General features: G+C 38.7%; 2 protein-coding genes across 5 annotated transcripts in view; one reads left to right on the forward strand and one right to left on the reverse strand.

Moving 5' to 3' along the window:
• Positions 1-2,068, reverse strand: part of Cfap61 (cilia and flagella associated protein 61) — a 310,679-nt gene extending 308,611 nt beyond the window's left edge. For all 4 annotated transcript variants that reach the window (XM_074074242.1, XM_074074241.1, XM_074074243.1 and 1 more), the window contains exon 1: positions 1,917-2,068. The gene's annotated coding sequence lies outside the window, so the exon portion shown is untranslated. The remainder of the gene's footprint in view (positions 1-1,916) is intronic.
• On the forward strand, positions 2,038-17,290 carry Crnkl1 (crooked neck pre-mRNA splicing factor 1). The gene is made up of 14 exons (XM_020170614.2): positions 2,038-2,193; positions 3,923-4,075; positions 4,821-4,912; positions 5,715-5,873; positions 6,319-6,485; positions 9,009-9,187; positions 10,307-10,477; positions 11,550-11,741; positions 12,448-12,507; positions 13,220-13,300; positions 14,149-14,388; positions 15,494-15,595; positions 15,917-16,165; positions 17,067-17,290. The coding sequence occupies exons 1-14, from the start codon at positions 2,143-2,145 to the stop codon at positions 17,232-17,234; spliced, it is 2,064 nt and encodes a 687-aa protein (XP_020026203.1). The 5' UTR covers positions 2,038-2,142; the 3' UTR covers positions 17,235-17,290.
• Positions 17,291-18,428: the final 1,138 nt, after the last annotated feature.

The following is an 18,428-nucleotide window of genomic DNA, read 5'->3' on the forward strand; positions in this document are numbered from 1 at the left end:
ACATGGTGGATTAACTGGTAGGAATAAACTTTAATAATGTCTATACTATTCCTGGTTTTGGTTTTAACTTAAAAACAAAACAGGAATGAAACTTATTTGTGAAATATGACATCATAAACCTAATGCTTACGTGAAAATTCTGAATAAGAAAGATTAATTAGAGAGATGAATTAGGAAAAAAAGAAAATGAGAGGACGTGAGAGGGCAAGGAAAATCCTCTGCCTAAATGAGACTACTGTCAGCCAACTGGTGGGCATTTTATTATATCTAGTCTTCAAAGATGGTGAAATTCTTAAACCAAAACAAACCAGACCTACCATGTGGCTTCATTTTTGCTTATTTAATAAATTATTTGGGTCTTAAAAAAAAAAACAAAGAAAGAATATCCTCAAACTAGGTGGGCAATGACATTGTGAGCAATGACTCAGGAAGTGATTAGATCTGACACAGACTCTGGATTACAGGCTAGGATTACAGGAGTATTTATCCTCCATGGAAATAGCATGGACCTCATTCCAAACAGAAAATTGGAATTAAAACCATGCATCCAGCAGGGACTTGGAGGATTGGGTCATTAAAAACATGGAGGAACCTTAGTATGTATTACCAAATGAAGGAAGCCAATATTAGCCATATATGACTTCAACTACACAACATTGTAGAAAAGGCATAAGTATGGAAAGTAAAAAAAAAATCAGTATTGACAGGGATTTCGGAGAAGGAGGAATGAGTAAGTGGATTTTTAGGACAGTGAAACTCCTCTCTATATTACTGTAACTGTAGATAGATACATTTGTCCAAGACTGTAGAATGCACATCAAGAGTTAACCCTAACATAAACTATGAACTTCAGGTGATGTGTCATTGTAAGTTCATTGACGGTGACAAACATACCACTAGGGAAGGGGGATGTTGATAGTGGGGAGGCTTTGTGTGGGGGCGGGGTAGGAGACACAGGGAAATTTCTATATCTTCCACTCAATTCTGTTGTGAATCTAAAACTTCTCTTAATTTTCTTTATTTATAAACATTCTTAGTCATTTGCATAATTATTCTGTTTTTGAAAGTGGGTCAAGTATTATACAGCTAATATTTACTCAGCATTTTACATAGGTTTTTTGGGGGGTTTTTTGTTTGTTTTTTTGGTGGTACCAGGGCTTGAACTCAGAGCCTTCACCTTGAGCCACTTCACCAGCCCTATTTTTCGGAAGGATTTTTCGAGATAGGGTCTCGCAAACTATTTGCTTTGGCTGTCTCGCAAACTATTTGCTTTGGCTGGCTCCGAACCGCGATCCTCCTGATCTCTGCCTCCTGAGTAGATAGGATTACAGGAGTGAGCCGGCTAGATTTTTCTTTTTAACCAGGGAAACAGGTACAACTATCTTCGATTCACAGTTGAGGACATTGAGAATAAGAGAATTTAAGTAATGAAGGCACACTCACGGATAATTTAAACACGTTTCGCACAAGGCTGGGTGGCTTGCTAATTACTCTGATTTATTTTCAATTTCTCGTAATATTTGGTTTCAAAATACCTCGCGTTATATTAAATTCCAAGCCTAGGTGTTCATGATTTGGGCACAGCCGACCAGAAAGCTGAAACTACGAAGAGGCGTGCACGTGAGAGACTACAAAGCCTGGAGTGAGCGCGGCGACCCGCGGCCAAGGAGCGCAGCAGCCCGTGCCAAGGGAGGCACTCTGGAACTATGCTTTCTTTGCCCGCCCTCTTTTCCCTCGCCCTCGAGCACATAGATTCCAGCTTGGTTCCTATTCTTCTCGCAGGGTGCCACGGCTCCTCAGACGCACCCATCCTCGCATGGTCATCCCAGTCCGGGAGACTGACCTGGGATGCGCCCCTTAAAGCCCTAAACCCAGTCCTACCATCCCTGCCAGCAAGGAAGGCCAGCTCTACCCACCTTACAGCTCCAGGAAGCCGCGCTCCACCCACAGCTCCAGGAAAGACGCGCAGCCGGTTACCAAGGAAACGGCGCACTTTTCCGTCACGGTGCGTGCGGGGAGTCAAAGGTCGTTTCGGAGTTCCGCTTCCGGTTCCGGGATTCTGTTTGTTGTCGAAAAGCTTTGGGCGAGCTCTCTGAGCACGTTTCTCGGGTTGGGGTGTGTGCGGGGATCTCTGCTGCAGCCATGGCGGCCTCCACCGCGGCGGGTAAACAGCGGATTCCTAAAGTGGCCAAGGTAGGCTTCAGCGGAGATCTTAAGGGAGGGGACCTGGAGAGGGGTTCCCCCAGCGCAGCCGCCTCGGGCCAGGGAGAGTGGTGTCAGGGAAAGAGGGTTTTTGTGCCGGTGCCAGGGGAAAAGAGGAGGAAGGGCCAGCGGGTGGTGGGTCGCGGGATAGCCTTACCGCGGTGCACGACCTTCGTTCTGCGGAGGTGTTTCTGCAGGGGAGGAGTGGAATCGTTTTCAGCAGAGATTGATCTCGCCAGGCAGAGCTAGGCGCTGGGAGCCACGCTGCACTGTGGCCCAGCAGCAGTACCCAGAAAGCATGGTGGTGTAAAGTGGCAACTTTGCCAGGTGGTTGTGCCTTCCGAGGCAATGGTAGGCTGTGCCACGGGCAAGAATGAGGGGTGTGCATCGGGCCTTCGGAGTAAACTTGGCTGAGGAAGTGACATTGAAGCTGAGACTTGAATGGAGAATAGGAGTTAGCTCAGCTGATAGTGGAGGAAGTGGGAGTAGATGACAGGAGTTGTGTAGTTGCAAAGTTTAACTTAAACAATAGGTTTATTATCTGATCTTTTCCACCACTGATACTTACCAAGTGCTTAATAAGTGGCGGGACTTGTTTTAAGCCTTTATAGATACTCTTCCTCCAGTTTGAGTCTCCCGCTTTGTTTATTCATTTGGCTTTTGAGACAAGGTCTTATCATGTAGCCCAGACCGGCCTCAAACTTGTGATCCATAAATTTTTCTTGGGCATTACTAATCCAACAGAAGTAGAATGCCAGCCACTTATGTAATGTAAACTTTTCTCATAACTATATTAAAAAGGCAGAAAACAAGTGGTATTAATTTTAGTGGTTCATTTTATTTAATTCAGTGTATTCAAAGTATCATTTTAACATGTAAGCATTACTTAAAAAGTTTAATGAGGTAGTTTATTCTTTTTTTTTATATGAAGTTCTAAAAACCAATGTGTATTTTACACTTAGAGTTCATTACAACGTGGATTCACCACAAGTGACAGCTTCTGTGCTGGACAACATAGTTCTAAGACCTCAAGAAGCTTCTCTACTGATGAAAATAAGTTTTAAGTTGACTTAAAATGCCATGAAAAACTAAACCAAATCATTCACCAGAGGTATTGAAATAAGTAGAGGAATTCTGTAAATAGAGGTTGTAATGCTAAAAGTGGTTGTATACATCTTGGTAAAGCAAAATCTCTGATGAGAATTTTACCTATACAGTGTCAGTGTTTATTATACTCATCCAAAAGAGAAAATTTCCTATCATTCTTGTCATTTTTATCTCTTAAGACTTTTACCCATAGGTTGGTAATATATCTGTAATAGATCCCTGGAAAATGTTGTATTTTTTTTTTCTATTCAGTCTCATGGAGAAATGTGAACATGTCATACAAAGAGGGCGTTTTGTAGTCATACTTACAAAGTTCACATCCTGCTGAGCATTTGTGGCTCATGCCTGTAATCCTAGCTATTCAGGAGGCAGAGTTTAGGAGGATTGGTGTTTGAAGCCAGCCCCTCAGATAGTTCATGAGACCCTGTCTTGAAAAACCGGTCACAGAAAAGGCAACTGGTGGAGTGGCTCAAGGTGTAGGCCCTGAGTTCAAACCCCAGTACCGCAATAAAAAAGTTCACATCCTAAAATAAATAAATAAATAAATAATTGTGTTTCTTAAACCTTGTGTAAAGCACATCACCAAAAATAGAAATGTCTTGTTTCTTAAAAGGTAAAAAACAAAGCCCCAGCTGAAGTACAGATAACTGCTGAACAACTCTTAAGAGAAGCTAAAGAAAGAGAACTTGAGCTTCTTCCACCTCCACCTCAACAGAAGATCACAGATGAAGAAGAATTAAATGATTACAAGCTAAGGAAAAGGAAGGTCAGTCCATGTGAAATCTTTCAGTCTTTTGTCGAAAAGTCGTAGGTCAGTATTTGAAGAGGTGTTCATTGGTATGAATCTGTAGGGTATGATGAGGTTAGTATATTTAGCCACATAAATAATATAGCTTCTGGTTACCAGATAATTGCATTTTGCCATGAGTTGTCTGTTTAAAAGAAAGTAAGTGCACCAGAGACTTAATTTTTGGTGAGAATCAAAGATGGATGGAAGTATAACAGGCACTTTTGTCTGTACCACTGACTTCAGTAGGGTCATGACCTGGGGGACAATCATGAGGACAAAGGACAAATCAGGTCCTTTGGATCTGATTTGACCTCCCCACTCTAGTCAATAAAATTATTTTAGACCACTAGTATTATATCTTACTTATTTCTTATTCTCAATGAGTTATGTATGAAATTCTGAGAATTATTGAGGGGATTAATAGTTAAACATTTTCTTATTAGGAATGAGAATAGAGTCTCTTAAAGTGTCAGTTAGTTGTCAAGGGAAGCAAGAAAAAATATCAGCAATTCTGCCAATAAGTTTTACCTTTGTCTGTGTGTAAGTCTTTAGAGAAACACTTGTAAGTGTAACCTTCAGTAGTGGGTTTCTTATGCCTCAAGGATTCCAGGATGTAATTCCTCTTTAACAGGAACAAAATGAATAACTTTTTAGTACAAAGTTTATAATAGGTAAAAGGTGAGGTCATTTTTCCTCTTAATATGACCCTTTTGTCTTTCAGACTTTTGAAGATAACATAAGAAAAAATAGGACTGTGATTAGTAACTGGATAAAATACGCACAATGGGAAGAAAGTCTAAAAGAAATTCAAAGGTGAAATTGCTAAGAATGTGATTTTGTATATAAAGATGTCACCAACTAACAGACAAAAAAATTAAGAAAAAGTTAAGGCATAAGTAAAAGAGTGTGCCTCTGGTAGTAATTTTCAGCTTTTGTTTCTGGGAACTGTAAGGTTCCTTTGACAGGCCTCTGGCACACTGGAAGTGGCCAAGGTTAGAGAAGGTTCTCTACAGGTGGGGCTTGCTCTTATAGCTAGTGAGCCCAGTTTCATCTGCTTTCTGTGTATTGAGATTTTAAAAAATAAAGTGTCCTGCTGAAAACCAGTGAACAATATAAAAATTGCAACCTGGCCTTACCTGTTTTCCAGTCTTTCTACATTGTCCCTCATACACCTGCCCCCACTTTCCCATTTATTAGGCACTCCTGGAACATATCATTCAATTCTTCTTACTTGGGTATTCCCTTTGCCTGGAATGAGCACTCCTTTTCACCAGCCTTGGCCTTCTGGTAAACTGGAACTTTCTTTAAGATCTCAATTCTGAAGTTACCTGCTACTTAGCCTATTCCACCAAACATTGTTATTTTTTTTTCTCTGCTTCCTCTATAGGTCTTAAGTTTAATGCTTATTACATATGTATTATAACTACATGCTTGTCTATCTTTCTGTGAGACTTGGTGCTGTAATTTGAGAATGTCATGTCTTTTCATCTTTTTATACCAAGAACCTGGCTTATCGTTGACACCCAATAAAATATCAGGGCATTGCATAGTTTGACATAATCGCTACATATGTTGTATGGAGTACTTTTGAAGCCATCCAAATCTTCTTCTTAAGGGCGCGGTCCATATACGAGCGTGCTTTAGATGTAGACTATCGAAATATTACACTCTGGCTGAAATATGCAGAAATGGAAATGAAAAATCGCCAGATCAATCATGCTCGAAACATTTGGGATCGGGCCATAACAACTCTGCCACGGGTCAACCAGTTCTGGTAAGTTTTTCACCTAACGAAATAGCCTTTTGTAGATTAGAAAAAAACTCCACACTTTTGTGTATTTGTTTTATTTATATAGTTATAATCGTTGTATATGTGTAATTTTGCATCCCACATTCTCCTCTTTAAATATTCTGTAAGTGCTTTAATGTCCTGTAGTTTATGACATAATCCTAATGTTTATTAGCTATGTAATTAAAATAAAATTGTGGTTGCAATTTTGTTGAGCTAGGCAGTTTTAAGAAAAAAATTATTTTTTCTCAATAGTTCATTCTTTTCTCAGGTTTGTATTTCAATAAAAGATATATTTGATTTAACCTTTAGGACAGATAAAACTTTAAATCTTAATACTTAACAAAGAAAGAACTAGAAAATGCTGAAGGTCATTTTTTTCCTAAATCATTATGACCATAACAGGCATTCTTGGATGATTTTGGTAAAGGTACAAGTACACATACATGGAGGAGATGCTGGGGAACATTGCTGGTGCTCGGCAGGTGTTTGAGCGCTGGATGGAGTGGCAGCCTGAGGAGCAAGCCTGGCACTCCTACATCAACTTCGAGCTGAGATACAAAGAGGTGGAGCGGGCACGCACCATTTATGAACGATATATCCTTTGGACGAGCTCTGAGTGGTGCCACTGTTTTTCTGGGTGCTCCCTCTCCATAGAGATTTCATGGTCAGTACTTGTAGCCATTAATATTACACTGAAGGTTAGGAAGATAAGTTTTATCAGCTTCAGCTTTATAGGGACATAGATTGGTCAAAATGAAAATGTGTGGTGTGGGCAGTTTTGAGTCCTTTTCAGTGAGACTTTGGGTTTATTTATATTTTTGCACTATTGCTGTGGTTCCTTATAGAAAATAATACACAGGTCCTGGCTGTTTTGGCCAGTCATGGTTTTCTGAGGTCTGAACATTGTTACTGGACTTTTTTTTTTTTTTTCACTAGCTGTGTGGTATCAGCTAGTAAAAATTTCCTTTGAGCCTTGGTGGTGTCTTTAAAAAATGAATAAAAATACCTGTGGTACAACTAGAGGTGTTGCCCAATGGTAGAGCACTTGCCTAGCATGTGCCCTGGGTTCTACCCCCAGCACCATCTCCAAAAAGAACCCATGGTGGTCTAATTGTGAAATTAGAAGTTGATCCTTGTGAAAGCACTTTCAGAAACAGAAGCATCAGAATCCTTATTACTCACAGGCCTCATATTTGCAAATTAATAATTGCTAAAATTTATTTGTAATCCCCAAATCAGTAATTAAAACATTTTATAGTCATTTGTGAACATGTACAAAGCAGTGGAAAATTTGAGTTTCCCAGTGTGCAGTCCCCAGCTGAGGCCCGACAAGGCAAAGCTCTGCCTCGTCATCTCAGCTTTACATAGCCATGACCAGAGGGGTGGAGACTGGAGGAGCCAGTGCTGTGGCTGCAAGGAGCTCCCACCTCGGGCTCATAGGATGGGGTTTGAATCCCAGTTCCGGCACCTGTTACTGGGCCAGCTGCGGGCCAGTCACTTGATGCTTCTGAGCCACATCTTGTAAAATAAAATAGAATCTGCTAGGATGAGTTGCTTTTAGGATTTAATGTGATAATCTATGTGAGGTGTATATATGTACATATGTGTGTGTGTGTGTGTGTGTGTGTGTGTGTGTGTGTGTGTGTGTATCTGCATTCCCTTTAGGAGCATTGGTTTGGCATTTAGTAATTAAGTGTTCAGGGTGACTTTATAGAGCACAGTTACTGCAAGTGAACTTTAGTATGCAATGTTAAGATCTTAGTTACTTCTACTCTTCTAATACTAGCTTAACGAAGCTTTTATAGTGTTTACAATGTGCCACACATTATTTTAAGCACTTTACAAATTCTCATGAAAACCCTGCAGTTTAAGAACTACTCCATTCTACAGATGAGGAAACTGAGGCACGAGTGATTAAGTAGCTTAACCTGGCTGTCACAGGAAGTAATAGAGGTGGGATTTGAATGTAGTAGAGCAGCTTCAGAAGTGGTACTCTTAACGTCTTTGCCATATTTGAATGTACCACTACTCTGGAAATTAACAGTGTCTTCAACTAAGAAATAGATACATCCTAAAAATGCATATAGATAGCATCTTCTTAAATAAAATAGCAACTCAGAACTTTCTCTTTTGACTCTATTCACCAGTTTTTTTTCTTTTTTTTGGCAGTACTGGGGTTTGAACTTAGGGCCTTGCACTCACTAGGCAGGAACTCTACCACTTAAACCATTCTGCCAGCTACTTACCAGTTATCTTTAGTGGCATGATATCTTTTCCTTAATCAACTATCAGTGTTATTGAACATATAATCTCATACGTGCCATTTATTGACCAGGTTATTTTGGACAGAAATTGCTAAGGGCTTTATATACATTTTTACATTAAAGCAGCTCCATTGAGGTTGGTATTTTTCCATATGCACAGAAGAAAAAACTGACATAAGTTCAAAAACTTGTTGAACATCATGGCTTGTAACCAGGGTTGGGATTTTTCTTTCTCTCCAAACTTGTATTTGTAACCACTGCAACAATACTGAATAAGCACTCATGGAGGCCATGGATTTATAGTTACACACCTTATATGTGTTTTATCACCTCTATAGTTGTAGTTTGAATTTTGGGGATTGGTATGGTTTAGAGTTTTTTGTTTTTTGTTTTTTTCCTTCTTTTTTTTTTTTTTTGCAGTACTGGGGTTTGAACTCAGGGTTTCATGCTTGCTAGGCAAGCACTCTACGTCTTGAGCCATTCCTCCAGCCTTTTTATTTTTTTCCTGTTTATCAGTTTTTTGCCCAGCCCTACCTAGATTGCAATACTCCTATTTTATACTTCCTGCCATTGCTGGGATGACAGATGTGCATGACACCAGGCTTAGCTTTTTGCTTTTGAGATGGGGTCTCCCAAACATTTTTGCCTGGGCTGGCTTGGAACTTTGATTCTCCCTATTTCAGCTGGTGGCGTATTTTTTGTTGTCTGTTTTTTGTTTTTGATATTGCGATTGAGCCCAGTTCCTTGCACAATGCTAAGCCTGATCTTTACCGTGGAACTACACTCTCAGCCCCCATTTGCTATATTTTTTTCAAGCCATGTTTTGCCTGGTATTTCCTTAATCCCCCTCCACTCGTCCTTGTACATCCTGATGTGAAGAACTGGATCAAATATGCCCGCTTCGAAGAAAAGCATGCTTATTTTGCCCATGCACGGAAAGTGTATGAGCGAGCCGTTGAATTCTTTGGAGATGAGCATATGGATGAACACCTTTATGTCGCTTTTGCCAAATTTGAGGAAAATCAGAAGGAAGTAAGTATACTTCACAAAAGTGATTACTAAACAACTTTAAAAAGATCGCATCTTAGATACAATGAGCTGATTTCATTTTTTCTTATTCATTTATCCTTAGAGAAGATGCTTTCAAAGTACAAAAAAAAAAAAAACAACTTCTACAGAACATAGCATATATGTGTAGCTGAGCTTCAAATTGGGAACTGAGTGGTTATAGATTATATTATAATTCTTAATTCTGTTATGCTTTGTTTGAAAATTAAGCCTTTAAATCTGAATGTCTACAAACAGTCATTTGGCATCCTGATTAAAAGACTGTACAGGTAACAGACCTGGGAAACAAAAAGCCAGGAGCCCTTAGAACAGAGAACAGAATTTAGAATGAAAACAGAGATTGCCCCACAAATAAGTCACTGCTTATTTGCACTAGCATAAGTCTAGTTAACATAACACAGACTTGAGAGAGGTGGGCTATTGTTTTACATGAATCATGCTGGGGAGTTCAAATTCTGCTCTAAGAAGCAATGAAGGGTTTTAAGTGGGAGAATACCTGCATGTGATTTATGTTTTAAAGAGAGCCTCTGGCTAATTCATAGATAATATATTAGCAAGATGGTGGCATAAATGGAACCAAGGGAGGCCTATAGGGAGACTTTTGAAATGGCCCAGGTTAGGAATGGAGATAGGTTGGTGGGGGTAAGAGGAGAAGAAAAGGATAGTGTTGAAGAGGTAGAAATGGCAAAGCTTGTTGGAATAATGAGTGTCAGAAATGAGAAAAGGGAGGCATCAAGGCAGATCACTGTGACCAAGTATATGACTGAAGTTGTTTCCTGCTAAGACTGGGAATGACCTAGGTTGGGTAGAAAGAAAACAAAAGCTTAGTTTTGGTCCTTTTTGAGATTTATAATAAACCACAATAAATCAGCAATGATAGGCAGACAGTGTTACATATAGAACTCAAAGAAGACTGTCCTTCATGACAAAAGTACCTTCAACAAAGAGAAAAAAATTTTATTTTAGGCACTTTGAGGCCTCAAAATCTAACTTATAAGTAATATTTTGTTATAATTACTCTCCAGGTTGTGAGTAGAATGAGAATATTGTGTTTTAGAAGATAATCATTCTGTCTGATTTTAGTTTGAAAGGGTACGAGTCATCTACAAGTATGCCCTGGATAGAATTCCAAAGCAAGAGGCCCAGGAACTCTTTAAAAACTATACCATCTTTGAGAAGAAGTTTGGCGACAGGCGAGGTATTGAAGATATCATTGTGAGCAAACGGAGATTCCAGTATGAGGAAGAAGTGAAGGTGAGTGCTAGTGCAGGTAGTAGACTGCAGATAACTAAGCTGTGCTATTCAATATGAGCTATAACAACATACATAACAGCAAGTTGGAGCTATCAGCAATTATTCTCTTAATGATGCATTTGTATGAGTTTCCAGCTATTTCAGACAAAATGAAATAAATGTGGCTGATAAAAAAGGCAAATCGTACCGAGATTTACTGTGCCACTCACATGTGGAAAGTCACTTTAGTGATTACTGACTGTGCTATGGAACTTTAGCAAAAGAAATACAGACTGTGTGCAGTGACCTGCATTGCTTTGAACCACTTCTCCCTGGGTCGTCTTCTGAACACCCTAAATTCTTACCAACATTTGGAAGAAAACTTTGTATATTTTTTTTTCATTTGACTTTTCTTTACCAGCTTCTGTCTGTCATTCTCAGTATATTTTTGCTAACCCTGTTTCATAAATCGAAAAAGAAATGTGGAATCTGGAGCGGTTCCTGCCTATAATCTCAATCCCCAGGAGTTGGAGGTAGGCTAGCAAGGTCTGGGCTACATAGGGAAACTGTGTCCAAAAACCCAAAAGTCAGCAACAAAAGAGCCAGGTGTGGTAGGTAGTTCATGCCTATAATCCCAGCACTTGGGAGACTGAAGCAGGAGGATTGTGAGTTCCAGACCAGCCAGGGCTACATAGCAAGACCCTGGAGAGAGAAATCACAATTGTGATTGTGATAGAATTGCATTGTAATTTTATTATGAACATAATGGCAGGTAGTCATCTGTAGACATTTGTAAGAATAGGCACCTCATTATTGAGTAGTAATCTTGATAGTAATGGCGGTAGAGGAAAGTGGCTTTTCTATGGGGGCAGCAAACCAGCTATGGGGACAGTAACCTGCCCTCTATATTCCTTTTTCCATTCCTCTTATATTATTTTAGGAATGGTGATTTTTAAATGAGACAGTAGGTAAAACCTAGGGGAAAAATTACTAAAATAAAGAAAGTCAGTCTTATGCCTCCTTTCAGCTAATATCGCCTGGCAAGTGCAGCTCTTGGTTTTATTTTTATCAGTTAAGTTGCTTGTCTTTCTAGGCTAATCCACACAATTATGATGCATGGTTTGATTACTTGCGCCTGGTGGAAAGTGATGCAGAAGCAGAAACTGTGCGAGAGGTCTATGAGAGAGCCATTGCCAATGTCCCGCCCATTCAGGAGAAAAGGCACTGGAAGCGCTACATATACCTTTGGATCAACTATGCACTCTATGAAGAATTGGAGGCAAAGGTAAAAAACTGAATTCTGTGTCAGTTGTTGATGCCTTGTCCTTACAGCTTCTTATGAATAGTAACTGATAGTTTACAATCCTTGAAACAGAAATTTGGTTTTGATTTCTTATAGCCATAGTTACATATCCTTTCTGTAACATTTAAAACTATGCCTGTTGTATACATAGGTGAGGTGTTTTTTTTAATTTGTTTTGCTTTTTAAACTTTGAGGCACAAGGTGTCATTTGGAACTTGAAAGGGATCAGTGAGCCAGCCTTGTTTATATATGTAGTTTATACTAATAATTTATGTGGTTTTTCACAAATAGGGATCACAGATTATACATTTTTGCTTTTAGTAAAAATCAAGAGGAATTTCAGAAATTGATCATGTGTTGAGTTAGCAGGTAAAGATTAACCTTCTGTTATTGATCTGAAACTATACAACATCTTTGTTTCTTTCTGCTATCAGGCAAAGGCCTTTCTATAAAGAAGCATTCAGAGTTTGATGGCCATGTTGTTGGTGATTCTTAAACCAAAGTTTAATGGCCTAAGATAGTTCACATTTTTGATCATAAATGAAGTCTGCATTTGAAAACAGCAACTTGAGAAAACATTCAGAGTTGGGGTATACATTTTTACTACGACTCATAAAATTAGAAACTAGTAAAATTAACATTAGCAACAGACTTCAATATTTTGTGAAAATTTGTTGTCTTGATACAGGATCCTGAGAGAACAAGACAGGTGTATCAAGCCTCTTTAGAATTAATTCCTCACAAAAAGGTAATGCTCTAAAGTTTTCAATCTTAACCAAATCAAAAACCCATTCTGGTACTTGTGAAATAATTAAATGAAATAATATTTATTGATTGAATATTTTCCAGTGCACACTAGGCACTGCAATGAGGTATGTGCCTTGCCTCTGAAAACAGCCTACAGTCTAGTTCAGAGAACAATCTGTGTTGAGTGACAAATAACATAGATAATGTAGAAATTCACATGAGCCGGGTAATTTAAAGACATTGAGTGGAAGGAGGAAGACATACACAGCACATAACATGTGCAGGAGACACAGAAATGTGTGTGTTGATAGTTGAGCACTTGCATGCATGAGTGAACACATGCCCTACCTAGAGATGATTGAGATGCTACTTCTGCTATGTTTTCCAGCACAAGAAACAAAGTCTGTTTCCTGCTGTAGAAGTGTTGACCAAGTTACCTTAGAAAAGAGGATATTCTGTCTATGACAAGAGCCCACAAAACAAGGCCTATTCTAAGTAGAAGCTACAATGTTCTGAATTACAATAAAGTGTCTAGATCATAGTACATTTTTAACTGTTGTGCAAAGCGGTCATCTTGTAAATAAGCAAAATATATCCCTTCTCATTCTGAAGCTTTGAGGAAATCAAATTGTCAGTGACCTTTGGTTAATTTAAATTTATTTTAATTTAAATGAATCTCTTAAGCTAGATATTTCTGTGATTTTGTTTTCTAGTTCACATTTGCCAAAATGTGGTTATATTATGCCCAGTTTGAAATAAGACAGAAAAATTTACCATTTGCCAGAAGAGCTTTGGTAAGTTAAAAAAAAAAAAAAGTGGTGGGGAGGATATGCTTCATTAAGTTTTATGAGAAGGAAATTAAAACTTTCATGCTTACAAGTTGTGTAATTCCTACAAAAGAGTAAACAGCCAGGGCATGGTGGTACATGACTATAATTCCAGCATTCAGGTGGCCAAGGCAGGAGTATGCCTGCCTCATAAATAAATAAATAAAGCAGAAGTTTATTTCTTTGTAGTCTGGAACATGTTAGAAAATACAGAGCTCTTGAAAAAAACATTGATAGTGCTTAAATTATTTCTGTTTACTATGACAAATGAACATTTTATCTCAACATTGGAAATATATATAGGTACCAGTTTTTTGTCCTCATAGTAGGATTAGTAGTGTGATCTTGTGCAAAGTTTTTGGTACATTAAATGTACTTTCCTCTTAATAATTTGTCCTATAACTTCTTAATAGGGTTAAACACTGTGTTTAAATACAGTTTTCCTTCAGAGAAGCTTCTCTCTGCTATGAGCAAGTCACATTTCATTCTTCGACTACCTTGTTATTTAAAAGAGGTTTTATATATCTGATATCCGTATCCCTAGGGGATCCTGAGAAAGTTTAAAACACAAAATAGTTATCTAAGTAATTCTGGAATACAGCCTCCTGCTGACTTGGTACCGGTGAGCACAGGCCACCTTGTCAGCCGAATGAATGTCCATGTGAACAGTGTTATACCACAGAGCAACAAAATGGCCTGCCATGTTGACTCTGCAAGGTTCTTCAGCAGAGGACAGCTTCTAGGAGAAGTTGAGGATTACTGCACAAGTTGAGACCATTAAGGTATCACAATGGTCTGATCATTTTATTTTCCAGGGAACTTCCATAGGCAAATGTCCAAAGAACAAGTTATTTAAAGGCTACATAGAATTGGAACTGCAGCTTCGAGAATTTGACAGATGCCGGAAGCTTTATGAGAAGTTTCTGGAATTTGGACCTGAAAATTGTACCTCGTGGATTAAATTTGCAGAATTAGAGACAATTCTTGGAGATATTGAGAGGGCCCGGGCAATCTATGAATTAGCCATCAGCCAGCCACGCTTAGACATGCCAGAGGTGAGGTTCTCTAGTTGAATATAGTTTTAGATATTTGTCTAGTATTCTTGTAGATAACCATCTAGATATATATGTGCTATAGTGCATAAATTCTCTTCTACTCAGATTAGGATTTTTCTGTTTGAAGGATAGAAATGTAAGTTGGGATGGCAGAAGCAGCCCTCTAATTGGAGACCAGAGCACAGTTGACATGCAGGGTGACTTGGAATATAATAGGGTGGGTGATTAGCTCTCTCTTCTTAAACAGGGAAAGCTAAAGGAGATGGGGAAAAGAAGGCCAGGCAAAGAAACAGCAGGTATCCCATCTGAAGAACAAGGGAAATGAGAGAGAGGAGTGTACATTGCCATATTCTCCTAGAGCAGTTTTGCCTGGATTGGGCCAAAAAGAGATGCCAGCTAAACCTTGATGTTCCTGGAATTACTACTGCCACTATCCTGGAGTCCTGGCCTGCCTTCAGTAGTTAAGATGGAGCCACAAGGTGGTGCCAAACCAATATGAGACTCACAGGAATCACAGAGCTCTGCCAGCCATGCTGTTAATCTTGCACTAACATGATTCTGTTTAGGCCCCACTGATTATGTTAGGGCAAGACTTTCTGTATCACTGGCTCTAACTGTTGGCCTCAGCTTCTCCACCAGACTGCCAGCTTTTAGGTGTCCAGGCCATTTATCCTTGTGTCCTAATAGGCAACAACACCTAGATGGTATGAATGCTTGTTGAGTTAAATTCAACCAAGAATTTGCAGCAGATAACATGGATAGCATGGCCTAATTCCTTCCCAGAAGTTAATTGCATGTGTCAGGATGATGAAAGTACTAGGGAGACTCTTGACAAATTTCTCAGATTTTGAGCATTTGAAAAACTCCAAAGGAGAATCTAAAACTGAATTCAGGCCTTTTTTCCTATCTTATAGAATTCTGGCCAAGTTTTGGCAAACTTAAATGCTGATGTTATTATTTTAGCCACTTTTACTCTATTAATTTTTTAATAAAAGTCTTACCCGTTCTCAGATGTAGGTTACAATGATAGTTAGCAAGCTGAGTGTTAAGTGGAAGCATGTTGCTTTCTAAAAGTCAAAATTGATCCATTCAATTATGTTTCTAGGTGCTTTGGAAATCATACATTGACTTTGAAATTGAGCAGGAGGAAACTGAAAGAACACGAAATCTTTACCGACAGTTGCTTCAACGGACACAGCATGTCAAGGTGTCCTGTGCTTTATTGATTTTGCTTTAATCAACAATTCTGAAAAACCATCTTTCTCTATTTTAAGTGTGCTTTATTTTTTTAAAGAAAATTTATTTAAAATGGATTCCTTGCGTTTGGAGAGGATTTCAGAATGTTGAACTTGTACTGGGTCATTATTTATACTGCATGTGGAATATCTTGGATATTACAGAGCTTAAAAAAATTTGAACTCTTCAGCATTTTAAGACTATGTCAAATACTAATTGGTTACAGAAGTAGATTGCTTTATTACTTATGTGGAAATATATATTCAGTGTTACTATAATTTTTTTTTTGAAGGTTTGGATCAGCTTTGCTCAGTTTGAGTTGTCTTCTGGAAAAGAAGGAAGTGTGGCTAAATGCAGACAGATTTATGAAGAAGCTAACAAAACTATGAGAAACTGTGAAGAAAAGGAAGAGAGACTTATGCTGCTAGAATCCTGGCGAAACTTTGAAGATGAATTTGGAACAGTATCAGATAAGGACAGAGTAGACAAACTCATGCCAGAGAAAGTTAAGAAGAGAAGAAAGGTCCAGGCTGATGATGGGGTAAGAGCTGAGCTCTAGAGCTGTTTACCACCTAGTGAATTAGTAGAAATGTATCTGACTGAACTTTGTGCTCTAAGTGCTTAGAAAGCGAGCACACAACCAGAGGAGTCACTTGCAATCTGGCTCTTAGAGAAACACAACTGGGTAGAGAATGGGAGTGGCAAAGGCTTCTTGGTGATTGAGTCTAGTAATTACATGAAGTGTGATAGTTCTAGAGCAGTAGAACTGTAAGCAGGAAGGAAGTTAGTGAGGAAAGAAATAAAACTCAACTTAGGGACCAATCCTGACAAGGTGTTGTAGGGTATAGGAAGGAGTTTGGTGGGACTCATTGAAGGTTTTTATGCGTAAAACTGACCATATTGTTGGCTTCTTGAGGGACTTACAGCTGTAGGGAGATTACCTGTCAGGAGGGTGGTTTGGGAAGCCTGTGAAGGAAGGGTGGAAGCTAGAATGACAGGGCCTGTTAAAGCAATATTTGGAATTGAAACCAGCCCATTGGAGGTGAGAATGCATGGTCAAGTTCAAATAATAATGTACAGATTCATAGTTATAGTCATTGTTACTGGGTATTAAGTAAAACTCTCAGAATCTTCACTGTAAGACTGCAAGATAGAGTTGGAGGAACTGATTATGTTGGTTGTCTGTGGAGGAGCTGAGCTTAGATTCTGAGTTTTCCTCTGATACCAGGTTCAGTTCTCAATGAACTGCAGTTGCAGCAACACCCGTCCAATAACAGCTTATTCACTGTGCATCTTTGCAATTGTTCCTTCTGTAGTAGGTTTTGATATTTTGTAAAATGAAATTAATTTGAATTCTAGGTTTCCCATTAAAAACTCTCTATTTTACCTTAAGATGTGAGTATTTGAACCATGTGTTTGCTTACCTTGTTTTATTTCTGTAGTCTGATGCAGGCTGGGAAGAATACTATGACTACATCTTTCCAGAAGATGCTGCCAATCAACCTAACCTCAAGCTTCTGGCGATGGCCAAACTTTGGAAGAAACAGCAACAGGAAAAGGAGGCTGCTGAGCAAGATCCTGATAAGGACATTGATGAGAGTGAATCCTGATCTTTTTTTCATATTAAGAAGTGGTATATGATTTTTATAAACTAAATAGTTTGGGACTTTCCTGACTCCTGTAAGTTTTTATATATTTCATGAATAAGGAATTGTTTGGAATCTTTGACAGCTTTTTGAATTATTTTTAAAATGCTCTTGGATTAGTTAGGGGTAGGAAATTGCAAGTAAAGGAATTTTTTAACTGCTGAATTTCTTTACTCAACTGAGTCTAAACTTTTCTAATGTTTGTCCATACCGTTCATTAGGAAATGTAATTAATATTTAGCATCTATTTTAGATGAATCTACAGCCTTTTGAGTCCTTTAAAGTTTTCAGAGCCAGATGCTGGTGGTTGAGGCCTGTAATCCTAGCTACTCAGGAAGCAGAGATCAGGATAGCAGTTTGAAGCAAACCCTGGGCAAATAGTTCTTGAGACTCTATCTTGAAAAAAGCCAATCACAAAAAAGTGCTGGTGGAGTAGCTCAAGCTAAGAGCACCTGCCTAGCAAGCACAAGGCCCTGAGTTCAAACCCTAGTACTGCCCCCTGCCCCTGCCCCCCAAAAATTTCTATTTACAGTCTATAGTCATTTTTCAGGTGTAGTTTTCTCATGCTTGTCTTCTTCATCAAGATGTTATATATCCATTTGAAACCCTTTCCCTGTCTTAAGTCACATAGATTTAAGTTCAGTTCCCCACACTGCCACTTAGTGATTATGTATCTTAAACTTTGATTTTGTTTCCTCAAGTCATAAAATGAGGTACTACTTTGACAGCTCATTTTGAAGATAGCATTAGAAAAGGAATATACCTCAGTAAATTGTTTCCTCTTAGCCACTTCCTTAAATATATTCATTCCTTATAGAATTGAATGTGTTTGGGTAATTTAACATCTAATTATCCTTATCTTCTTAATAGTGGCCAGCTATTCTAAGTGCTTTTTAAAACATGACTTAGTAATTTGCCTTGATAATATTTCTGGACAAAGTCTCTTTTATTCACTAAGACCATTTTGGTCTGATTTTAGTTATACTCTCATCAATTTCTTAAACCAGTTGAACTTTGTAATAGTTTAAAGAACAGTGGCTTGTTTATGTATATATGCTGTGGAAAAAAATGCCATTTTTGGACTGGAGGTGTGGCTCAAGTGAGTGCCTGCTTTGCCAGCCCAAAGTACTGAGTTCAAACACCAGTCCCACCCCCACA

The sequence above is a fragment of the Castor canadensis genome, chromosome 5 (genome assembly GCF_047511655.1).
Source record: "Castor canadensis chromosome 5, mCasCan1.hap1v2, whole genome shotgun sequence".
Classification (NCBI taxonomy): domain Eukaryota; kingdom Metazoa; phylum Chordata; class Mammalia; order Rodentia; family Castoridae; genus Castor; species Castor canadensis.

Bases quoted from the DNA above. Each gene is read 5' to 3' on its own strand.
- Crnkl1 (XM_020170614.2), top strand. From the start codon at position 2,143: ATGGCGGCCTCCACCGCGGCGGGTAAACAGCGGATTCCTAAAGTGGCC. The intron at 4,076-4,820 runs GTCAGTCCATGT...TTTGTCTTTCAG, and splicing joins ACAAGCTAAGGAAAAGGAAG to ACTTTTGAAGATAACATAAG. The intron at 6,486-9,008 runs ATATCCTTTGGA...ATCCCCCTCCAC, and splicing joins ACGCACCATTTATGAACGAT to TCGTCCTTGTACATCCTGAT.